The sequence below is a fragment of the Camelus ferus genome, chromosome 8 (assembly GCF_009834535.1).
Source record: "Camelus ferus isolate YT-003-E chromosome 8, BCGSAC_Cfer_1.0, whole genome shotgun sequence".
Lineage (NCBI taxonomy): Eukaryota > Metazoa > Chordata > Mammalia > Artiodactyla > Camelidae > Camelus > Camelus ferus.
The window spans coordinates 39868872-39895576 of record NC_045703.1 but is presented as its reverse complement, the minus strand read 5'-3'; the positions used below and the strand labels follow the sequence as shown (position 1 = coordinate 39895576).

Here is a 26705-nt window from a genome sequence, read left to right as displayed (position 1 = left end):
AATTTGGTATTATAAAATATTTTCAGGAGGTGAGTATAGCTCAGTGGTAGAGTGCATGTTTAGCATTCATGAGGTCCTAGGTTCTATCCCCAGTACTTCCATTAAGTACATACATTTATACATACATACATACATACATACATACATACATGTGTACATAAGTAAGTAAACCTAATTACTTTCCCCATCCAAAAAAAATGGTTTTTTTTAATTTAAAAATATTCTCATTTTTTTCAGTCTTTGGGTATGTGATGTTAGCATCATATTAACTCATATTTCCGGCGCTCTGGTGAGCATCTTGTATGTATTTATTGGCAGTTCAGGCTTCTTTTTCTCTTAAATCCTTCTCTCATTTTCCTACCTTATCTCATTATCTACCTTATCAATTTTGACAAGTTATCTGTATATTCTAGTCTCAAATCCTTTGTTGGATATATTCATTGCAAATTGAATTTTCTAGTCTCTAGCTCATCATAAATAAATCTGTTTACAGTTTATAGTTAAGTTTACCTTTTGCTGTACAGAGAAATTTTAGTATAATCAAATATATCTCTCTTTTCCTTCACAGTTTTTGGGAGAGGGGATTTAAATCTCCTTCCCTATCCTGTCATCAAGATATTCACACCTATTGTCTTCTAAAATTTTTAAGTTTCATTTTCACATTTGAATTCTTAACCTACTGAATGCCAAAAAAAAAAAAAGGTGTATTACTCTACTAAGAATACTGAATAAATAAATTTGTAGGCATGCTTGCTAATTTTATCATCTTTACCTGGTAGTTCCAATATCTGCAATTATAAGGGAACTGATATCCTTTCTGCTGTTTGTTATATCTGGTGATTTCTGCTCATGGTAAATTTGTTCTTTATGAATTTTAAATTTTGTATTATCAATTTATCTTCAAGATTCCTTTGAAGACCTAGGAAATACGGGTTTGGCTTGTGAGTGGTTGTAATTTTGCTCTGGCCAGGCACTCTAGGGATACCTCTATTTAAGACTATTTAAGTGTATTTCTGATGATGGTTTTCTGGATCACTCATTTAGAATAAATTGGAAGCCCAAATCCACATAGTTATGAATTCTCAGGGGAGACACTTATTTTTTTTCCCACCATGGTCCAGACTGCTACTTACAAATTTCCTTATAAGGGTAAGTTTCCTGATGGAGTAGCTATTCCATTTTTTTAACTAGAATATAACCCTTGAGGTGGAGGGCTAGCTTCCTGCAGGATCTGATTTCCGATTCATCACCCCTTCCCTGGACCCAATCCTCATGAAACTTTGATAAACCAAGAAAAATAGAATAGCAACATTCTCCACATACTTCCCACCCCTCCATTCCACAAACCCACCACCCAGTATGGTTCAAGGGCTTTGATACGTTACTTTCTTGAATGTTTCAGTTATTTTTTTGCTTGCTCAGCTATGCATTCTAAAAGGTTAAAAAACATTATAATCATTCTAGTTATTTTGTTGCTTATAAGTATTGTTATAAGTGGATGACCTGCTTTTCTATTTGTATGTATTGTATATCAAATAGATTCACTTACTGATTCACTTTAATTGGATCAAGCAGGATTTACAGTCTAAAAAAATTAATAAATAGCTTTCTGCTCTTCAGTTTCTATTTTCTTTTCAGCATTTTAATGCATTTTTTTCTATTCAGAAATCACTTGGGAGGCATAACAAAGGGTTTAAAATTCAGATTAATTTCCCATAAACAGCACTTCGTTATGAATTATTTATTTTCAGAATTTCAACTTACAGTGACTGGCTGCCAAATTTCTGCTGTCATGTAAATCGCAAAAAAAAAAAAAAAAAAAAATACTCAACTGAGATATTGTGTTAACAAAAAATGTTCCCCATCTCCACTACTTGGAAGTGGGAGCAGGGACAATTTAGATTTTTCCAGTTTATGTCAATGATGCTTTTGTGTCCCCTACACAACATCTTTCTAGGCCGTTTTCCAGCTGATCCTCTCCTAATATCACTTATTTAGCTACAGACAGAACCAGATGATTCAGTCTATGTAATTTCTCACTTCTTATTCCAGAGAGACCATCCAGGAAAAAAATTTAAAAATCAGCCAAAATGTTTTTATATATCTCATGTCTCTATTTTTGCTCCTTTTTTTCTTTTCAAAACCTCTGTTCTCGTTTTCTCTTGAGAAACTGGTAGATGCCATATGGTTAGTAGAATCAAACAAGTTAAGTTTTATTTCAAGTATTAGTTTTCCCAGAAATCTGTTCAACATCTTTTTTTTTTTTTAACTACATCATCTCAAGGAATGAGTAATACAATAGGACCAGACATAGAGAGTCAAGTAAGTGGTTCTCTACAATTAGAGGAGACAAGGATAAGAGTAAGCACTTGAGTGCGTCTCACATGACTTTCTTTTCACTCAACAAACCTGACCTGTGAAAGAAGAGATTAAGAGACCCTCCCAATGTCTCCACTCTGTACTCCATGGAGATCATTATATCTTAGGTAACTCGCTTATTCATGAATAGTAAGTCATTAGAGGTTAGATTCCTCATGTTTTTCTTCTTTTATAAAATACTTCCGCTTAAAAACAAATCTTTAAAAAGCTCTAACATATGTAACACATGCCACACTTCCTCTGTTATTAAGAACATTAGAAGCCATTTCTTGAAGATCATTTCCAAGTAGCTTGAGATAATATACACATGTTGAAATAACATACATGAATCTCCTTTATGAGAATGTCCATCTTTATTTTCAACTCCTATTTTTCACTTAGCTTTGCCTTTGACAATAGTGACATTTGCCCACCAGAACTTTAACATCATATGTTACTACCTTGTACTAAAATTATGTCAACATATGTGGATAATTCTGTTTCATGAGACTTTCTGTGTGTCTCTGATCTTCTTTTTATTGACACATTTTGCAAATGTGTCAATGGTGAATGGTGTCATTGCACCAAATAAACACAATAGAAAGGAGTTTTTTATTACTATAAAATGACAAAACCAGTTTCACTAACACTTAAACAATCTAATTGTTTAGATTACACAATACATGTTACATATGACATGCCTGATATACTTCATATTATAACACATGTTAAGTTACAAAATTTCTATTAATTAGAATTCTAAAAAGCAGAATTCCATGGCTAAACGAATTTGGGGTAATGTCAAGATGTCTTTAGCAGAATGTTGAAGTAGAAATAACTTGAGCATTAGATAACCGTGTTTTCAAATCATGCTTCTTCCACTTATTACTCTGACTCATCTTCACAAAATCTTTATTCATCAAAGTGAAGTATGAATTAAAAACAGCTTCTTTTCATTAAAAAAAGTACTTGGCACATAATATGTTCTCTCTTCTCCATGTTTATTAAGAACATTTAACGAGTTCTTAATTAATTAATAATCTATGTATTAAGGTATAAATAAGGTAAAGTAATATAATGGATTGTCTTTAGTGATTTTAGTAATCAATCAATCAATAATCATTTCACTGTCTGTACTGCTGACAATATTGATAGTGAACATAATGACCAATATTATTTCAATATTCATCAGTATTTTGAGACTTTTCTTTGTCGTGATTTTCAATGTTGCTTAATAACACTCAAGTCAAACTGAGAAGCCTTGGTCTCCTCTGGCTTCCAGTTCAGTTTCATGACATTCACTATTTTCCACCTCCCCGCTTGCCTTGATCAGATGCATTCGCCATTGATGGGCCTGAGTTCCTAGAGGTAAGAGCACGTATGGATGGATGTGGCAGGAGACACCGGACAAAAGCACTGCAGTAGTTTCCTCTCTCTTCAAATGGGGCTCCAAGGCCAGGAAAAGGCTACTATACATATAAACATGAAAGGTGAAGGAATTTGGAGCAAAAGAGGTAAAAAGAGTTTATGACTTCCTGTTATGGATGTTCTTCTCCTTAACACTAAGGTCAGTTTATAATGATTTGGGGGTCAATCCATTGAAGCCATACCAATTATAAACCTTCATGTACATAATAGTAAAGCCCCCCCAAAAAACTGACAGAATTAAAGAAAGAAATAGACAATTCAACAATAATGGTTGGGGTCTTCAAAACTCTATTTTCAAAAATGGATAGAACAACTAGACAGGCGATCAACAAGGAAATAGAGTACATGAACACTAACCCATGATACTTACTTGGTATCTTCAGAGCTTTTTATATTTATAATTTTTTACTAAATGTAGAAGTGTAAAGTTTCCGTTCTATCATAATTAACACTAATAGTTAACATTTGCTATTTACGGACATTATCCTAAGTGATTTGCATGTTTCTTATTCTTTACTAGTCACAGCATTGTAATAAGTACAAAAAGATTTAAAACAACAACAACAAAAAAAAACTAGCCTGATGTCTCACAGCTGGTGAATGACAAACAAGGATGTTACAGTCTGAATTGTATCCTCCCCTGCTCTGCATCCTGCCAATTCATATTTGGAAGCCCTAACCCCCAGTACCTAAAACATGACTGCATTTGGAGATAGGGTCTTAAAAGCAATTAAATTAAAATAAGGCTGTTAGGGTGAGTTCAAATCCAGTCTGACTCATACCCTTAAAAGAAAGGGAAATTTGGACATGGAGAAACACCAGGGGTGCCAGTGCACAGAGGAATGGCTGTGTAAGGGCACAGTGAGAAGGCAGCCATCGCCAAGTGAAGAAGAGAAGCCTCAGGAGAAACCAAACATGCAGACACCTCGATCTTGAACTTGCAGCCTCCATGGTGATAAGAAAATACATTTCTGTTGTTACCCAGACTATTGTATTTTGATAAGGAAGCGCTAGCAAACTTACATGAAAGACTTAAAACTAAAGCATCTGACCTGAGGGGCCACAAGGTTAACCATTATTCTAGGGTGTCATGGCTCACATGGCTATTTGTGTTTTTCCCAGATTTTTTTTAATATGTATGAGTTGTTTTAATCTATCTATAGTATTAATACTCACTTTGAATCTTTTTACCGGGTAATTGTAGAGGGTATTTAGGAATTTAAAAGTGACTTTAGTTTTAGTAACTTGTGATAGATTTCTTGTTGGTTCACAAATGACAAGGCATAAGAAATCACCTCTGATTCTGGAATACTTGCTCCAAAAGGTATAAAATGATTTTGCTAAGAAACGGTTTTAGAAACAACCTGGTGGTTCTGAACACTTGAAAAGTTCGAGACAGAAAGAATCCCATTTGAGTATTTTGCTTACCATAACACTGCCTTTTTAAATCCTGAAAGAATTTCATCTTTGCCAGGTGATTATTTAAACAGAAGAAATTCATGGGAAATGACAGACCCCTTGTTGACTACTTTCTGTATATCCATGACCTCAGAAAACTCTGTCTAAATTTACGGAAAAGTACATAGGCAGCAGGTGAAATCTGATTTTGCCTAGACCGATACGCAAATTGTATGCAAGAGAAAAATAAATGACTAAGAATTGTGATTCCAAGAAAACTTCCTGTCAACTCCAATCAATATAGAATGCCTGACTTAATGCGCATCTACAGTGCGTAGAGCATTTATTCTTAAATCAGTGGGTATTCAGCTTCCTACAGAGATAATACTTTCTTTTAATGTACAATATTGGAACACATTGTGTTGAGGCACATGTCAAAAGTGCTGGCAGAAAAAAAAAACACATCACAATGGGAATAGCAAAGTTCCTAGAATATATATTTCTTAAAAACTAAATTAGGCTTATTATTCCAATGCTTTTATTCTGTTGGAGTTAAAAGTTCTTAAAATGGCAGTCAACTTGAAAGACTTCTTGCACTATTGACAGGTAGATACTGTGACAATTCCTTCCTCTACAAAACAAAAAGAAATGCTATATTTAAAAAAACTATGTAAATAATGCCAAACTGGCAAGAAGTTAAGGGAAATCTTTAGGTAATAAACACAAGACGGGTGTGGGAATCCCAGGAAGGATTTCAAAGACTGATAATGGCTGTTGACCTGGGATTTTTTTGCTGTTCCTGTTTCATCTAAAGTTTCAATTTGAAAAGCTACTGAAAGTACAGGAGATAAAGCAGGGACCCTGTACAAGGCTAGAGCATGTGAAACACACAACAGTAAATGCAATCAAGACTAAGGTTGGATGCTTGATGGGGAGAGGGTATTTGATCTCCACCATTCACTACATACAAACATCAATTCCACACAGATCAAGGATTAAATGCGAGAGACAAAAATGTAAAATATTTTGATAAGAAGAGGAAAAAAAGTATTTTCTAAAGAGAAAATGCACGCAAAAAAATTTACTATTAGAAAATAAAAAAAGATTTAAAATTAACAGTTTAGAGCCCAAATTAAGAATTCATATTTTTTAAAAATAAGAGCCACAAAATTTAAGACAAAGACAGAGACAGATAAAAAATAATGTAGTAGAGTTAGTGCAAGAGGAAGCCAAAGCACAGTACCGTTTTGACTGAGCTATATAAAGAATCCCTATGGCAATTCTAATAAAAAAGACATCAATAATATGAGGAGCAGAAAGGGAAAGTGAATACAAATGCAGCAAATGTATTTTTAAAAACAGAGATTACTATAAAATGTATGTAAATCAGTTTGAAAGTTTATTGAAAATGATCAAATTCCTAGAAAAAGAAATACAGGCATGCCTCGAACATAGTGTGGGTTGGGTTTCAGACCATCGCAATAGAGTACTGCAATATAGAGAGTCACACAAATTTTTAGCTTTCCTCAGTGCATAGAAAAGTTATGTTTATGCTGTACCATAATCTATGAAGCGTGCAATAGCATTATGTCTAAAGAAAAAAATGCACATACCTTCATTTAAAAATACTTCACTGCTTAAAAAGATGCTATTATCTGAGCCTTCAGTGAGTCATAGTAGCATCATCAAAGATCACTGATCACAGATCACCATAACAAATATAATAGTAATGAAAAGTTTGAAATATAGCAAGAACTACCAAAATGTGACACAGAGACATGAAGTGAGAAAGTGCTGTTGGAAAAATGGAGCCAATAGGCTGGCTCAAAGCAGGGTTAACATAAACCTTTAATTAAAAAAAAAAAAAAAGAAAGAAAGAAAGAAAGAAAAACCAAAACCCTGCAATATCTGCAAAGCACAATAAAACGAGGAATGCCTGCACAATAGCCTAAACTAACTCAACCAGAAACTGAAAATTGCAATAGTCCTAAACTCACTGAGGATATGCTATTAAGAGTATAAATACTTACATAAGGAAAAATACCAGTCTTGGGGAATTTTAACTGAGTTCACCATTCAAAGAAGAGAAGATCCAATCTTGCTCTTCACAATGCTGTATTTTTTTCAATAGATATATTCATAAGTGGTAAAGTTATAGAGAAAACAAAATTAATAATCAAAATAATTTGGGATGGTTACCTTTAAGTGGAATCAGCGAGCATCCTTTAGAGACATAAAGGAAGATTTAACGCTATCAGTGATGGCCTGTATCCTGGGCTGGGGTGTGGACATATGGGTACTCCTTCTGTTATGCTCTATGTATAGAACAAAATCTCTAACTATTAGCAATGTCAAATAGTTTTAGCCAATAACAATTTAAGGTTTTATTTGATCTTTCAATAAATAAAACATGCACAAAGTTCAATTTTAAAAATGTAAAAAGGAGAAAGGTGAAAATTTCCTTCCCACCCTTGCTCAACCCACCCAATTTCCAACTCCCTCAGCAGACACCCAATGTTATTCTTTTTGTTCTTCTGCATTTCCTTAATATACAACAAATGTGTATATTTATTTTTATTCCCTTCTCCCACTTTTTTACATTAAACATAACATATTCTGTTCAATATTCTGTACCTTGTTGTTTTTGTGAACAATGTATCTTAGAGATCTTTCTATTTTAGTACATAAAGTGTTTCCTCATTTTTTAGGTTTATTTGGTATTCTGGCTTATTTAAGCAGATTTGTATTGTATCTTTTCTATGGATAAAGCGTATATTTTTAAACATTTTTCTTCTACTTTTTCATTCCTGTAAACAATTATCCTATGAATATTCCTGGAAATATATGTGAATACATCCTATAAAATATTTCTCACATGTGCAAGTATGTTTGAAGGATAACTTCCCAGAAGTAGAATGGCTGAGTCAAAGTACACTTCCATTTGTAGTTTTGATAGATATTGCCAAACTGTCATCCATCCTAAAAGTAGTGTAAGGAAGAACCTATTTCCCTCATCTCAGAGAGAGTGTGCTATCAGATACTCTACTGAATTTTTACTTCTCTCATTTTGAATATGGTACAGCATATTTTCATACTTTTAGAGATGCTTTATTTTCTTTTCTGTGAACCATCTGTTTATATCAACTGCCCATTTTTCTATTGGGTTTTTCCTTTTCTTATCAATTTCTAGAAGACTTTTAATGTATTAGAGAACTTAGCTCTATGTGATTTAAGTTGAAAATTTTCCCCAATTGTCATTTGTCTTGTGATTTTCAAACAACTTGCATTTGAAGCTTATCATATGTGGTATGATGTATGAAGCCATGCTGTTTTTAATCATAATTTTGTTTCCCAAAGAGAAATCATGTTTAAATTAGATTACTCTCAACCTAGAATACAGTAGTATTATAAATACTTTGGTTTTTAAAATGCATTATTTTAAGATAGCTGACTCTGTGTAACATTTATATTCTCAGTATGGGTCCAACACAATGTTTTCACATACATATTAATTTAAAAGCCATTGGAAAAAAAAAAAAAAACAGTTAAAAAGTCAAGTAAAATGATAGTGGCCAAGTAACTTCAAAGCCACCCTTTTCCAAACCCAACGACAGCAATGCTGAGGTCATCTCAGGTAAAACCTGATGCAGAGCTGTCTACTCCTTTTCAGTAAACTGAATTATATATTTTTGTGTACTTAGATTAATCAATTTATTATGATCCACAGTTCCCTCCAGTTTTTTCTTAAGATTTGAGAAAATTCAATCTATTAAAGATTCCAGCCCATAAAATTCATGTAGTACATCCTATGAGGAAAGCATGCCACTAAGTTGACACTGTAAGGGAAAAGGCCTGAGTCAGCCTATGGGAAGCTCTCTCCCACACAGTACCACAGCTCTCGTTGATAACAGAGTTGATTGGCAGCCTTCATAATAGGAAAAGTCATCAACATCCTGGACTTTGACATGCCCTAAATCATTGGCAAATGTAGAAAAGATAGTCAAGAGTTAAGTTTAGCAGTTGTGCCAAGATGCTCCCCATCCCATGTTCTTGAAATCACGGAGCACATGCTTCTAAATGCAAGATAGTTAGCTTCACTGGGTGACTGTTGTTACTTTTAGACATAGGTCTGATAAATTTCATCTTCCTGCAAGACTGGGCTCATGCCACCTCTACTGATGGCCACGATCCTTTGAAAGGCTGGGAATAGTGGATACATAGAGTCTGTTTCTAATTTAAATATCCCTGAGCATCATGCTCTTTGCGTTGGTAGGTGTTTACCTAATATGATACAGGTGGAGAATTCCAAGCACAGTAAGTGGTATGGAGAAAATGAAACGGGGTCATATGCAGGAAGAACAGAGTTAAATCAAAAAGGGTTAGGAGAGCAAGGAAGAGGTTATTAAAAGGCACAACAACACCACCAAATTGGTTGACTCTTGCTTCTAATACTGACATCTCCCTTAATTAGGTTTGTGACTTCTAGGAAGACAGACCTTACAGGTCTCCATTTGTATACTAACAAGATGAGCAAATTGGATTACTTAATCTCTAAGGAATCTTCTAGAAGTAGCATCTATGATTCTCAAGCAAAGCAAAAAAGAAAGGTAGTTTTTGGTAGTGGTGAGGGAGGCCATGTCTAAGGAATAATAAGAAAGCTTCTTTTTTTGCTTTTCTACTCAGGTGTTGATAATTGTCTCTTTGTCTGTCTCCATTAATTACATGAATAATTAACAAATATCCTCATAATTATTCTAAGTTAAAAATATGTCCGCTTACATATCCTTAGATTTTTTAAAAAGTCTTTAATTAGATCTATAATTTGTTTTACTATTGAGAACATTTTTTTAAAACATGCTTATAATGGCCATTAAATGACAAAAGAGCAACTGTGGCAAAATGTTTAAAATTCTTTGATCTAGAAAAGTTGCTTTCAGATACCTTTTAGTATATAAGTTGTGTAAAAATCACCATTTTTCCCTAAAAACTGGCTAAAATCTTTAGGATAATCAATGAGGAAAATAAATTTATTAAGACTTCAGAAACACATCAGTTCACAAAAAAGGCAATCTGAAAGATTCTTATACTTTCCTGGTTTCAAAAACAAGATGGTTTATTATGACCATAGTAGATTATCTGTTTTTTTCATAAACTTAATGTATCAATTGTTGATGGTCTGAAATATTCCTTTATGAAAGTCAGTATGTTAAAGAAGACTCAACTTTCCTGTTCACAACATCGAGCCTGCCCTAATGTAGGCACTTTCCTTTAGTGATTTTTCTGTAGGAACAGAAATAGAGAAGCCTCATGTTTCCCTAAGATGGAAGTTGTTTGTTGTTTTTTCTGTGTTTCATAAGAAACATTTTTATTTGCTCACAGCTCCTCCTAGATGAGTTATAATCAATATTCATGCTCTACTCTGCATACTTCCAGACTTTCCCATAAGTTTCTCAAAGTATTTTATATGACCACTTCATAAGAAGCAAAACTCATTAATTTTCACACCCCAGCAGGAAGTAATCCTGTTAAACTACCTAAATTAATACCTCTGGATCGACATGGTCAGAGCTCCCTTTAACTGTAGCACATAGAATATACCCAAACCTATTCAGGAAAACCATGGGCTTGTGGTTCTCCCTGTGGATAAGGGAAAATAACAGATTAAATGGAAAGATTAAACTGTGCAGTCTATCAGGGTTCATCTCTCTTTGGTTCTTTTTTGTCTCCTTTTCTGATGAATATCAATGTTTATTTTTCAGTTACAATGTCTTAAAGTAGCATGGAATTTACCTTAAAGGGGACAAAACTGGGTGAGAGTTGGCACCTCTGGATGATCCAAAAAGGCAGATTGTGAGATGCACTTTCCATGAGCATCTGCAGCCTTGGCAACCACTGTCAAGGCTGAGCAGAAAGGAAGGAACCAAAAAATCCTGATAGCCATCCCCAAAAAGCATGGATGTGGAAAGAGTATATTGCATTTTTCCATGAAAAGTAAGGGACCAGGTTATCAATAAGGTATATAACAAAGCCTAGCTGATATTGCTGGTGCAATTATTGCCCCATCTTACCGATGAAGAAACAGTGCCAGAGGTCATACAAATTAAACTAGTAAATTTACATCACTACCTGACAGTATTTGATTTTGCTTATCTGCTTTTTATCTGTCATCATCAGAATGAGACTTTTGGAAGGACCCAGGCTTTGTTTTGTTTACTCCTGTACCCCTGGAACCTAGAACAGTGCCTGGGACAGAGTAGGTGCTCAATAAATGTCCCTTAATGTCAAAAAATGAAGTAAACTGAAATCATCATCCAATCCACTTCACTGCTTCAAGGGGAGGACTTTATAACTAGCATTGGCTTGGATCTCTATCTCATCATTCTGGAATTCAGGAAATTCTTTCTAGTGATTTGTTGTTTATAACAATTTTATCAGTTGTATTTGATTAAGTCAACAGTAAATTCAAAATACAATATGCCCACACATGTTTACAGTCCCTTTAAAAGTATTTTATATTTCCAAATACTAATACCAATGTCATGTCTCCATATTTTAATGACAAATTTATTCATAGCTCTTCGATATAATGCATCTTCTAAATTTACAGGATTTTAGTTTATGGTGAAAAGACTGAAAGGGCATATACGCACATCCACATTTCTTAATCTGAAATTTCATTTTTAGCAACATTTTACTTAATAGAACTCCATTTGTCCTCAGAACTCAACAAAGACAAGAAATAATCTAGACAGTAAATGAAATATTAATACTGTGGGTTTAAGAATATAACAAATAGTGCCCTGTTTTGTAAAATTTCTAAATCCATTAAAAAGTGTATATGATTAATAAAATTTATCAAAGAACATATTCTTAAGATTCAGTCATAAAAATAATTCATGAAAAAAATAAAATTGAGTAGAAGGTAACATGAACTACAGAATCTTCTATGTACTGTGCATACTTGAGCTTAAACCTTTTATTTCTGAAGTGGTGCTAAACACATTCTTGAAGACTGGCAAAAAAAAATAAAAGGGTGCCACAGAGGCAAATGGATTCCAAGGGATAGGCTGTCAAGGATCAAATAGTAAGAAACAAGAAAATTCTGCCTTGTTTCTGAACAAGAACCATTTAATCTCTTCTCTATAAAAGAAGGTTTTCTGAATTATCCATTAACCCTGATTGCCAGTATTTATGTAATTGACAAGAAACATGATCAATATTGATTATCAACGTGCTACACAGTATCTGTCACAATCCACTAAAGACTGGTTGTCTTCTGGAAACATTTCTCTCCTTATTTTTCAGGTTTAGTTCCTTCTTCAATACCATCTGCCAATCCTTTATTTTCAATGTCTTCTTAAGAGAAGTCCTGGTAGGATATTATAAAAGTGAAGGGTTGAATTATTAAATGTAGGGAAAGGCACAGAAGTATAGCAAGGGAAAAGGAACAGCACAGGTTTAGTAGGAATGAAAATATAAACTGCAAAGGATAAAAATCGGAAACTTGTCACACCAAGAACCAATATCTAAGATATCTGCTTACTAAAATTACGTAGAAGTCAGTCCAAAAAGAAAACAAAAGTATGGGGAGAGTGAAGGACAAAAAATGTAATTGTAAATTTCAGAAAATGATAGATTCAAGTAAAAAACAGAGGAGAAAGGAGCAGGTTGGAAAGCCAGTTAGAATATGAGCATGATCCCATCATGTGGTGCCAGAACTATAAATTTTCAAAATAAGAAGTATGTAAAGATATCAGATATAAAACCCAATTGATATAAGACTTCTGTTAAGAGGGTGCATAGACTGAGAGGTTGTAATATATAGATTTCTAGATCATGGGAAGATCTTTGAAACACAATAAACTTCCCCATTCGTCTCATAACTGTTTCAGAGAAAAGGTGATCATAATTTCTTTCCTCAGCCTCTTTTCCTTCTCCTTTCCAGGAAAAGTAAGTATATGGCCATATTCTCTTAATCTGGCTTCCAATATTGGAGGAATTGTGATCTACTAACTTCCTACAATTTTTTATAAATTGGAATTAACTAGGATAATCAATGAAGAAAAATTTACTATGGTTTTGAGCTCAAAATTATGTTTCATCTGAGCTTTCTTGTAGTTTCTCTAGGAGTAAATATAAGCTATGAATAAATGGACACAGCATCTATTGATCATAGCTTCCAAAGATAAAGCTCAAATGTTGATGAAAACCTTCGACCCTGGGTAGAGACCAGATTTGGGAGGAAGGGGAATATAATCCTTGGCTCATGATTCCATCATCATCAGAGAGGTAAAAATTCCCCCTTTGATGATGATTTTTAAAAAATGTTTCTTATTAAGGAAAAGAGGACTGCCCTAAAATGCATACTACTGGATAATATATAACTTGCTGAAACAACTGAAGACATTCATGCAATCTTTTTGGATTTGCTACTAAATTCCAGGCACTATTCAAGGTGCTAGTCATGCAATAGTAAACAAGACTGACAAAAGTCCCTGCCTGTGTGGAGTTCATATTCCATTGGGGAAAATGTAAAGTGGACACAATAAATAAGCTCTATTGTGTATCAGAAGGTGATAAAAGCTATGGAGAAGAAATAGAGCAGAAAAAATTATATAAGGAACTACAGGGCCATGTAGTTTTATAGGGAAATCTTGAGAGTTCTAAGGTGACATTTGAGCAAAGATCCGAAGAAGATGAAGGAATAAATCATGTGGATATCTGGGGAAAGAGGCAGAAGGAACAGAATGTAGAAGTTCTGAGGTGGAGGAATGCATAGCACGTTCCTAGAACAGCAAGGAAGCCAATTTGTCAAGACAATAGAGTAGAGGAAAGATTCTGAAAAGATGATCTAAGGAAAATCATGGACTAGGGTGAGAGTACACTGTCTAGGACTTTAGAAGCAAGAAACTATTTAACAATTGCAATTCCATTGTGCTGGCAAAAATGCAGCTCCAATCAGAAAATATGTTATTCTGCTATACTGGTGCTTACAAACTTCATATTAATCCTCCTCAAACGTCAAGAGAAGGACTTTGGTTTTTAATCTCGCAGAGGGTTTTGAGAAGAATGACGTGATCTGAGCTCACCTTTGCTAATGTGTTGTAAACGGATGCTAGGGGCCAAGGGCAAAAGCAGGGAGACTAGTTTTCAGATTATTAAACTATTCCAGGTGGAAAATGTTGAAGTCTTGGACCAAGGTAGTGATGATGAAATTTAGAGAAGTGGTCAGAGTGTGGATACCATAATTTGAAAAAGGGCTAACAGTATGAGCTAGCAGATTGGATGTGGTTCTGAGATAAAGAGGAGAGAGAGAGGACAACTCTAAAACCTAAGCCCTAGAAATTGGAAGGTCAGAGTTGATTCTCAGTGAGATGGAAAGGCTATGAAGGAGAAACATGTTCAGGGTGAAAGAAGAGAAGTTTGGTTTTATAAATGTTAAACATGAGGTGTCCATTGAATGTCCATGTAAAATGTTTAGATATATGAATTCAGCGGAAAGGATATTACCAGTCTTCTCCATGAATTCTAGGTACAAAAACATTTAATAATTTTCTAGCACTAAAATCTAATTATATATGTTTTAAAACTTTTGGGAAGAATTTATAAATCAGCATGCAAATATTTCAGTTTTATGCATCTGAGTGAATTGTAGAATTGTGTTTGTGTGTGTATAATGTAGCATTTTTTTCTTAAAAGATAACAAAGTATTTATGGTTTCTAACTGATCCTTATATGTTTCCAGTTAGGGAAAGGGGAATAAGAGCATCCTTATTTTTATTTTTAGAGAAAAGTGATACTCATATAGAAGGGGTTTGGGTGCTGCTGCTGTGTGAAGGCAGACTACACACATCAGAGCCCTGACCATCACATCCCCATGGCTGCTTCTTATTGGCTAAGTATTGAACTCTTGATTATCAGAAACACTTGACATTGTGAAATACTTTTCTGTATTTATAATTAGTAATAAAGTTGAATGCACTTTTAAGTGACAAGAAGTGGAGACCATATCTCTGGCTCTTTTTGTGTATTCTCTGGTTGCCCTGGGTCTCTTCCCCCTCAAGAAGCTTCTACAGTAGCTACTAGAAACATGGGTTCCTCCTGACAGGGCTTTAGGAAGAGGTGGCAGTAATGAGCCTTGATAATCTTGGATGCCATCCACCAGAAAATCATCTGCATTTGACCTAAAGAAAGTCGTGAAGAAAATCATAGAGAATTCTAGTTAAATGTCTCTTTTCATTAGATGAGTTTTCACCCACAAGAGTAGAATAAATGAGGGAAATTCACAGAAGATACAAATGTGTATTTACTGAGTAAGTTTTTTTTTTCAAGTCAGGATGAATATTTTTATTTTACTTAATATTTTGAACTGAGATTATTTTATGATTTATTTAAATCATTGTTTTTTTCCTAATTCAAATTTCTGAATTTTGTCACTTGTCTAATCCAATAACTTTACAAGAAAATGTGAAAGTGCAGGTTATTTCGTGTATTGATCATTCCCATTGCTATATGCAACATAAAAATTAACTTACTTCCTCACTCAAGGTATCCTTTGAAAGCATGCCTAGACATTACAGAATACTGCAAATGTAACTTTGATGAAATGAGTTATGTGTTTACCGCTTTAAGCCCCAAACATTCAAATATTAGAAAAATTTCAGGTATCCTCACTAAATACCTAATTACAATTTCTCTCAAAATAAAGTTATTGTTGTCCATTTTCAGATGACATTTTATAAATCTCCATGTCACAGATGCAACAGATCCAGTATTACCAAATTCAACATACGCAAAATAAAGGCTTTTTTAAAAGCAGAAATGCATATTTATTCAAAATTATGTTATACCATTTATAATATTGAATTGGAATAAGCAACTCCCTCAAAAGGTCAAAGGTAGTTGAGCCAAATAGTAAGCAGTTTGCTTAGACATTCTAATCAAGGATTTGTATAATTACTTACTAGACATCTTGCTTAATCTGGAGAGTTTTGAAAAAAAAATTGCTTGGTTTTTGGAGTTTTATTCATTTTTTAAACAAGTATGAAAACTGAAAAACTGAATTAGAAACAAGACAATGCATTGAACCTCTATTATATGTAAACAAATTAATCCATTGCAATTTTTCAATATAGTTTAGAATTTGTTCCCTCTTAATAGTTAAAATTTATTTTGATTTTCATCTAGGACCCTCTCATTCACCGCAAAAAGTAATTTTGACAGAATAAATGCATTGATACCATTAAGGACAAAAATATTTGCATGAAACTTGAAACTAAGTCAAATACTGACCAAATACCTTCTAAACTGTAACAGTGCTCACTATTTATTACAAAAGTGCATTTATTGTATCTAAATCCTATACTTATTTGGTTTCTAAATAATGTTGTTATTTCAACAGTATCATCTGCACTCTTAAAAAAAATAGTACAACTTGAGTGTTTCAATCCAGTGAATTGCTATCTTATATTTTTTTCCTATAGTCCAGGGGAATAAATTCCCACACTTAGTACAGAATAGATTCTATAATATTATCTCCATGTGCAGGGCTAACCTATAGATGTCTACAGAATAAAAACCTGAATTCATGAAAAAATTATATTCTTTAAGCCATTAAGGTTGTGACATAATAATGTTTCAAAGCCAAGCCTTCTTTTGTATTTATTATTTTTCCCTTTCAGATAGTAATAGTGCTAAATGTTTCCAACAGCATATGGGAAAGTAGTTTTTGCAACTAAAACAAAAATAAAAACAAAAAGCAAATCCTTTTCACTACCAAAGATAATTACACACCCTGGATATTTAGCCAATCTACTGTGTTTGTTCCAATATATTTTATGTAATCTGCTGGTTCTTACATGATCTACTAGCCTCATAAATTTAAACTGCATCACTGTTTGATAGGCTGTATGTCTATATAGCACATATAAAATGGAACATTTGACTATTAGCTTATTGATGTGAAAATGTAAGTACTATACCTGAAGGTTCCCATATCGTGCCAGAGCTCTGCTCCTTTTGTTTTGTGTGTTGCAAGTCATTCTGAAATGTCCATATGGCTGATGGCAATTTTTCAAGTAATCATTAATAAATACACACCAAATAAGAAGCAAAAGAGATATTCTTATCCAAACAGACCAGTTAGATGCTTAGATATAAAAAAAAAAAAGAAAGAAAAGAAAAGACTGTACAACCTTTCAGCAGGTTTTCTTTTTGTAACTTCTCTAAAGGACCATCCACACACCCATAAGCTTTGGGGTTGTAGAAGGGAAGGAAGTCTGTTCCTGAAGACACACTGCCATGGCTCTAAAAGTTTCTTTATGTGAAGAGTAGTAAACATATTTCCTGATTTCTAAAACAACTCTGCATTTTCTTGATGCATTAGAGGGACCCCTGTTCCCTCAAGAATATCACAGAAATGTCAAATGTGACCTAGTTAATATTAAAGAGAACCCAGCTCCTTGGCTTTCCTGCTTATGAATGTATAAATTTTCAGTTCTGTAAAGTAAACAAGCATTTTATATGAAAACACTTAAGGAATGTTTCTGCCTACACTTATGCAAACTACTATTGAAATAAAAGTAATCATGCAAGCTCACTTCAAAAACTTGCTTGCAGAACTCAATTTAATACTTGTACACTGTTAAGCATAGTACCAGGTTTGTCAATAACATGTGTTCAAAATACTGCATTGAACTTACACAATAAAGATGTAATACTGTATGAGAATGCTCACAGCAAGGCCTCAGGTTCCTCCTTCAAATGATAGGTGTATCTCACCCTTATAACATAGGTGCATGTATTTACTTCTTGGAAGAGAGAATAGACCCCATATTCTAGTATCACTGCTTTATTCCATTTTAAAGAGGCACTTCTTCACAGTTCTTAGATTCTATTTTTATGATAATCTCCTCCTTTTAAAATATCAGTCAAAAGTATGTGCAAATATCACTGACACCATAAGGGAAGTTACTTATTTTAAAACCAAATTTGGAAGCAGCTGCCCCTGAAATATTGGAGAAAAGAAATGACACGAGAAACAGAAGAGAAGACGGGCTGGGTAAGGAAAGTAAATGAACTCCTGGCCTCTTCCAAATTAAATGTGACCATTCTTTGATGTCTACAGGTGTTAAGAAACAAGACAACTGAAAAACAAAAGCGTAGCTCCCAAAACAGAAAGGCAAATCATTAGGGCAAAGAGCCTGGTGTTTGTGTGGATGTGTGAGTGGAGTGTAGCATCGCAATAGAGTCAAAAGAATAGAAGGGAGCTTATTTACTAAATTATGTAACAGTAGACATAGCTGTACGACACAGCAAACCACATGAGGAAAAAGAAAACTTCTTAATGATGTTAGTTAGCTGGTGCTGAGGGGAAAATTCATAAAGTGATCAAATATCCCCTGACAAAGCAGCTTCAGAAACGTTACCGGAAAATAAATTTTTTCCAGACTGAACAGATACAGGCAGACTGAACTAGATACAGCAATTTCAAAAGACATCATTGTTGTAATTTGCTCATTCATTTAAAAATATTTTACACAATCTAGCCAACTCTCAATTGCTCATTTGAGGAAGAGTAGTTGAGCATCTAATGCCAATTCAGTTTCCAAACATTGGATAGGGAGACAGTGTGAATGATACTTATAATTAGTTAGGTATACACATAAAATATGCCTTCCGAGTTATTTTTATATATGACACTAGTCTATGACAGGGGAAAAAAGCTGGCAATGCTGGTTGACATCTGAAGTTGGTAGAATTCTGAAAATTGGCAATGAATGGTGCATATCAAAAGAAATTCGTGGAAATGAAAAGTTGACTGGCCTTCTGTACTTTGTTTCTATTTTATTCCAATGCATCATGTTGCTTAATACTTGCTTATGTAGTATATAAAGCCCCAGGCTATAAAATGTAGGTCAGGTAGGCAAAAACATAAGAACACCATTGGTTAGAGTTCTTAAGAAGGTAAGCGTTGCTGTGGCTTTTTCTTCCAGTTCATTTCAACCTCTATAACATTTATGGGTGGAGCAGAATACCTGACAGTCCTTATTTTTCTGCACTCAATTGGAGGCCAGCATTTTTAAGATATCTTTGATTCATATTATTTATGTATATTTGTTTATTTTTACAAATACTAGACATTCCATTGGTGATACTGCAGAATGGCGTACTGACCTTGATTTTAAGATTCTTGGTTGGTAACTGGAATTTTTTAAGCTTTTGGCTAAAAAAGTATATAAAGGCTGCTACATGCCTTTATTTCTCTTGGTTTCCAAAAGTTCCTTGAGATATTTTTCTTTCAAAAGAATATTTCAATGGTAAATCCTCAATCTCAAAAATTACCACTCTGAAAGGGTGGTAAAAAAAAAACTCGCTTTTTCACACTAGAATTTGAAATTTAAAGTTAAAATTTTTAAATGTACTAACATTGCGAAATTTTTATGAAATGAAAACTTTAACATAAGGATTCCAAATCTAGATTTAAACTGTAATATACTATCTCAGATGTCCTCAGATGCTTTCATTATGTCTCCTGAATGCGACATGTTCTTAAAATCTTTTCTGAGAAGAAAATGTGTACTTACAGGACCATTAGGATAATTAACTTGAATTTGAGAAAAACAATATCATTCTCCATCACCTGAAACTGCCCATGCTAGGTTGAGACTGTTTGGTATTTTTTAAAGAAAAAGTATATTTCACTAAAATGGCACAGATTCAATATTGCGCTACAAATGAAACTGAGTTTCCTTAAAAATGTTCACTGAAAGTCTGTTTCATTGTACTTCATTTTCATTAACTTTAGTGGAGGTGGTTTTCCAGAGTTAGCATCTCATATAATAATCTATAACATCTCTAAGCGAATTGAATATGTATGATTTATTTTATAAGCCTGTCACATCAAGTACTTATTAGAGCTCAGTAAAAATATATATGTGTGTGTGAATATATATAATTTTTTCAACCAGTGCACAAGAATTAGGAATTAGAAATTAGCCCCTTATTGGTACTTGGCAAATTTTATGTTCAAAATTAGCTGTCAAACCCTATTTACAGATGAGTTCTCTTGGTCAAAGAGTTCTGGGGGGAAAGGTTCTTAAAGTACCTCAGACAGGGATATAGCGGGGTCTAGAATAAAGGACACATTGTGAAGACAGCAGTTTAAAAACAATCCACTCTCTTTCAGAATTTCACATCTTAATTTGGGGAACATATTTTTTCACAAGACTCCAGGAATTAAACAACAGAAGAGTTTGAGTGTTGCATTTACCAGCTCATCTGCCATTTCTTGCCTCCCAAATGCAAGGCCGGTGATAGTCACTAGAACACATTTTCTGTGAACTGAAAATCACTAGACAGGAAATACATTTATCATAATAGTTTCCTAGAATCATCTAGTCCCTTGTGCCCATTAAACGTACATTTGAATGTGACAGAGTTTCAGAGAAAAACAATGAAACAATCACTATGATAGCTGAAATATGGCTTCATAGGAAACAGGGCTACATTTAATTAGCTTTGATTATTTATGTGTCTCTTCTGTTTTTGTTATAGTTCATATCACTGGGATGGACTCATGAGCCAATCTTCCAAATTAAGTTACTACCAAAATTTACAAACTTGACATAAAGATTACATTGTATTTACAAAGAACTTGGCACTTACAGAATAAATTATTGACTTTTTAAAAATCCAGACCAGGGCACCCATGGTTCAGGCAAATAGGAAAGCCTGATGCCTTGTATTATGTATTATGCTACATAAACATGAATAAATAAGTGTCCAGCTGGTAATTCTTCCACGGTGCTGGCCCTGGTCCTGAAAACAAGTACCTTCCATTTCTAATCCATGGGGAGGGTAGAGAAGTTATCAGTCCAGAGAGAGCAAAGGTTGCATGTTTTCTTCTTCGTTTTTATCCATGCGTTTTAGCACTGTAGGATCCACTACCGATTGGGATCTGGGAACAATAAAGCCAGTGTCAGTGAGTTACTGCCAAATCATCACGTTCTCTTCTCTGCCTTTTTTCCTTTATTATTTCTCTGATGGATGTGGATTAACTTCTCCTACATCAAGGGATTTGTGAACTGAGAATGCTGCACATTTGGAGAGAGATACACTTACGGGGATGTTTTGTATCAGAGGAAACAATCCCCTCTGGCCTCTAAACAGAATAATGCACAGCAGAGGATTCTAAATACACAATAATAGGCTTAAGTTCTCTTCTTTACAATCGAGCAAGAGACTTTTCTTTGAGACTGAGAATTTCTAGTTCAGGACAGATGTATTCCAAGAGAACATCACCAAATGGGGAAGCTGCATAGTGAACTTATTGTTATGAGAAATGAAGTGGAAATGATAGAAGCCTTGATCCCTGTGTTAAAGGGCTCTATAAAATGACAGAAATGTGCATTTTTAACTATCATTGTTTATAGTTAATGAGCACATTAGGGAAAACTCAATATTTCAATGTGAGTTTTATTAAATTTTTCCACTAGAACTTCCAAATAAAATCAATCTTACTCTTGAAAATCCATGAAATGTTTTAAAACTTTTTTAAAAAGCACAAATCCCTCTTGTTTAGGCAGATGTCCTTTATCATTAGTAAAGCAAATAATGTGCAAACCCCTTACACATGCATTTGATAGCAGGTGGGAATTATATCTCAATTTATCACTAGGAAACAACATGAAACCGGGAAGGAGGGAAGTCAATGTGGCAGGAAGCTGCCATCTTAATGGCTATGGCATTAAAGAAGCAGCTGCCCTTTTAAATTTCTCTTCGGTAATGAATTTTTCCCCTGCTGCTGCATCCCAGCTATTTGGCTATTGCTGTGGCAATATGCCTCTTAGCAGACTTCATTAACTTTCAAGCAGAAAGACTATAAACTAAAATACAGCCGTACATGCTGATGAAAAAGAACACCAACAGAACTCATTATCAAAGCAAAAATAATTACAGGGTTAACTGATAAACTGAGTCCTTCATTGAAATGAACTTAAATTCCTGTCTAAAGAGGGAATGAAAAAGAAGGTTGGAACATTAAAATAGGGAGGTTTATTTCCTGAGTCATTTCCCTGTTTTACCTCAATAATAGGTGCCTATATCAGAATGGAGACTGACTACAGGTAAATGTGGTGTGTATGGGTTGTGTGTGTGTGTGCATGAGAGAGAGCAAGAGACAGAGAGAGACAGAGAGAGAGAGAGATGGAGAGAGAGAAGAAGAAGCAATGATAATTTATCTCAGAAAAAGTACATGAATAAAATATATTTTAACACGATTGACAACTGCATAAAGCACTTTAATAATTAGACCTATAACAATGCTTTTCTTAGACTCAACTAAAATAACTCGTTTCCCAAGAATACACGCTAAAATATACAGTTCATTCAATGTCCTGCTTTAAAGCATTAATTTGACAACTAGTACCCACTAGACTGTAAGTTCCATGGGCAGGAGCTCTCCTTGCTGTGAACACAATTTGCATCACAGAGTCTGTTACACAGCAAGATTTCAATGTCTTAACTTTTACTCAATGGTTTCCATACTGAAAGAAGTTGGTTATTAAGCATTCAAACCAGAGTAATGAAGATAAAGCCATTTATCCTGTGAAGAAAGAAACTCTTAGCAAAAAGCTTATTTTAAAATTCTCACAAAGTTAAATATTACATAAGCGTTGAGACACATCCTAATAATATTCATTGGGTACACACCAAAGCTCTTCAGGCGGCACAGAGTACACACTTTAAGCATTTGCAATAATGTTCTATTAAATAAACACACATCGTGCATGTGCACACATAATCTTTATTTCTCCCCTTTGCAAAGAGTTTTACTATCTCATCTCTTGGCTCAACCACTTTCTTCTTTTTATTATTATTTTTTAATTGAAGTATAGTGGATTTACAATGAGATACTAACTACTATATATAAAATAGATAAACAAAGTCACACACACAATCTTCAAAGTCTTTGTTCCTTGACTGTTTTTTAGAACTTATTAGAGAATATGGTAATTTTAATAAAATATTATAAATTATAGTGCACTATTCAACCTGGGGTTAAGTTCCTAGTTTGCTTTTATCACGCACTACAGATGTCAGAATTGTGGAATGATGAAAGCTGGCTCCAGATGCAGACCAAGTCTCCAATAAGGCAAGCCAGGCAGAAACAATTTCCGTTTAAGAGGGGTTTTTTTTTTTGAAACTTAATTGCCATAAGGGTACGGTATTTCAGTCCAGATTGTCCTTGTGCCCTCTTAGACAAAACAACACGGTTATTTGTGTAGGATCATAACTGTTAATGAACTGGTCTGTTTCAGCTGCAGTAGAAGTTATCTGTCATTAACTCACAGCACATCACAGCAGTCTCCAGATTCTACTGTCTTTGCAATGAGTAACTTTTCCATGAAAACCTGTGATTTAAATTTAACTATTCAGGTATCATTTATTCATTCATTATGCAATTATGCATCTACCCTAGTGTTTAAGAGACTAGATTTTGGAAAGAAATGGATTTCAATTCCTGTTCTGCTGTTTATTACTAGCTCTGTGACCAAGGAGAGGCTATTTAAACTAAGGTTTTGTTTCATTATCTGTCATATGGGGAACATAACACGTACATCATATAGACGTATTGAGGACCAAGTACCATAACGCATGCATAACCCCCGGTGCTGATTGTGGTAGGCAGTAAATGGCAGAGGCTAAGGAAATGACTTACAGAACACTACTGCCTGCTAATAATATAAGCATTGCTGCCTTGTAGCTATGTGACATGTACAAGTTTCTTACCTTCTCTGTATCTGAATCTCCTCATCAAGATGGGTATAGTATTACCTTATTAGTTGTTTAGAGAAGCAAAGAGTCAATATATACAAAGCATTAGATAGGATTTACCATGTAGTAACAATAGATTTTGAATATTCTTTAATCAAATGGGAGCTTATATTGCCAAAACAACCTTAGTATTGATGCTCACTTCAACTGTTATGTGCCAGGCACTATCCTAGGTAATAGAGACGTAAGGTAAAAGGCACTCCACCAGTCTGAGAAAACCACCAGCTAGCAAGTGCTGTATTCTTTCACATGCCTGTGCTGTCCCTCCACAAGTTTACACAAGGGAACAAAGTCCTCTTCCTATACATGTAGTTAAATTCTCCCAAAAGTACAGTTAACTACAAATCTTTGGTGAAGGGATGACTTTTCCCCTCTCAATCTAAGGACGACAGGAAACTGGAAGAGGAAATGGAGGAACGGTGGAACCTCAGAACGATTTTCGCCCATTCTTGTTGGGGAACTGCCATTCCCTGCCACAGAGAGGATGAGAATCAAGTGAAACAACTTTCTTAATCTCATTCTTCAGGAGTTTTCAAATAGACCCAATATAAGCTTCATATGATACAAAATCTACATCAAACAAAGGAAGTCTGAAATTCTAATCGGCCCACATCGGAAGCAAGCAACTCAGGGCTGGGGAAGTCATCGTGCTGTGAGCCAAGTCTGCAGGGGACAAAATGGCCTAATTAACTGCAGAAGAAAGTCAGGATCCAAAAATGACTTCAAAAGGTGGATTGCCTGAGCCAAATCTAACAAGATGATGTCAATCAATTAAAATAATGTGCTTGGAGGGAAAAGCTAAGCACAGAAATAGAGAATTATGAGGATAAGGGTCTGCGAGCAAAGCGATCAGTGTCTTAAGGAGCTCAGTGTGAGTCAGCACTGTGCTCTGGCTGCCTGAACGACAGCATCATGACAACAGCAGCAGCCAGAGGAAGCCAGAGAGGTCACCCTGCAGAGCCAGAGCTCGGGAACCCCCACGCAGGCAGCGGGAGTCGGGTGGCACCTCTGCAGTACTCAGCACTTAAAAGGGGACACTGACAGACAACTCCTTCATTCACTTAACTGGACCTAGTGAGTACTCTGCGTGCCGGGCTCTACTCCAGGCACTGAGGATTCAGAAGAAAAGGACAGACAAAGCCACTAAAATCTCCATGAAGCTTACATGGCAGGGTGGGGGAGATATACAATTAAATAAGGTCAGTCATTTCACTGATTAATGATGAGCCATGAAGAACATAGAGGAGGTGATTGATAGGGAGTTGACTAGAATGAGGAGGAAATAGAGCTGATTAAGACCAAAAAGACCCCCTTGAGAAGAGGACCTTTGATTGGGATGAGCCATTGGAAGATGTAGGAAAAGAGCATTCCAGCCAGAGGTCACAAGTATAAGGACCCATAGATGAGAGCAAGCTGGAGAGGCCGAAGGAGAATAAAGAAGGATGCTGCGTCTGAGAGGTAGAGGAGGAGAGAGAAGGTAAATATTCTTAGAGAAGAGCCAGGGGCAGGATCAGATTGTGCAGCATATTGTAAGCCACGCTATGGAATGGATTATATTCATTGTATATTCAGCAGTCATTTAAAAATTCAAAGCAGAAAAGTAAAATGATCTGAATCATATTTTAAAAATATCTTTTCAATTGACACATGGATAATGAATAGAGGGTAGGGGAGCAAGGTAAGGGCAGAAGCAGAGAGAGAAGGTAGGAAGTTTTGGAGGGAGTGGAGGTGACGGGGCTGCAGCTAAGGCTGTAGAGAACATGGAAAGATGTGCTCAAAGGAGGGGACAACACTGGTTAACAAGTCACTGAAGGAGGGGCTGAAGGAAATGCACACAGTTATCTAGCAAAGGAAAGGACTGGGGGAGACCCAAGAAAGCTGTCTCCAAATCCTTCCACAGCTCATTGATAGAGCCAGGGCCCTCTGAGTCATGCCGTCAGAGAGGAGCAGACAAGGTTTATTTCAACAACATGAAGGACTGTACCTCCTGGATTGGAACTCTGTTCCATTACATATAGACTATGTGACTCTGTGGATACAAATATCTGTTTAACAGGATTGCTGTGAGGATTAAAAAAATAAATGTTACCCAAAAACAGGTTTCCTAACTTGTGGGAAGCATATAATAAATGGGGGATTATAATAACTATCATTATTAGGATTATTATTTTTATCAGAAGGAACCTATTCTTAGACAATGGCCTTTAACCATTTTTGTCTTAGAAAACTTTGAGAATTTGATAACTATATGCCTTCTCTCCAGAAAAATGGACTCTATCTATGTACATTCCTGCATGGACACACACAGTTTTGAATACAGCTTTTAGCACTTGACAGACCCCTTTGAGAGCCCATTAATGAACTCCTTGGGTTAGGAGGGCACAGAACTCAAATTAGGAAGCCCTCTTTTAAGAGAAGGGAGTTGAGAAGCCTGAACTTGATTTAAACATAAGCTTGTTGATTGGTGGAGAAATTAAAGCTGGAGATGTCACTGGCCTTTCTGTTCTCTCCAAGGAGTTGCAGAGCAGTCTGGGGAGAGAAGGGCGTTACACAGACACCAACACTAGCAACAGCAGCAGCAGCAAAAACGAGGTCAGTCTCAGAGCACAGGGGCACCATTATGAGTCAGAGCGGTGACCAAAGGACCATAAGGCTTTTATAGAGAAGGATGCAAGACAGTGTTT

At 35.1% G+C, this 26705-nt stretch overlaps 1 protein-coding gene and 1 long non-coding RNA gene across 3 annotated transcripts in view; one reads left to right on the top strand and one right to left on the bottom strand.

Moving 5' to 3' along the window:
- The first annotated feature begins 4551 nt into the window (after window positions 1-4551).
- On the top strand, window positions 4552-24901 carry LOC116665367. Its single transcript, XR_004321957.1, has 3 exons — window positions 4552-4762; window positions 14993-14997; window positions 24892-24901. It is a non-coding gene; the product is annotated as an uncharacterized LOC116665367 (long non-coding RNA).
- Window positions 20346-26705, bottom strand: part of CLVS2 (clavesin 2) — a 59542-nt gene continuing 53182 nt past the window's right edge. For both annotated transcript variants that reach the window (XM_006189571.3, XM_032484809.1), the window contains exon 5: window positions 20346-21142. In XM_006189571.3, coding sequence (XP_006189633.1) covers window positions 21055-21142 — 88 coding nt within the window. In that variant the 3' untranslated portion in view covers window positions 20346-21054. The remainder of the gene's footprint in view (window positions 21143-26705) is intronic.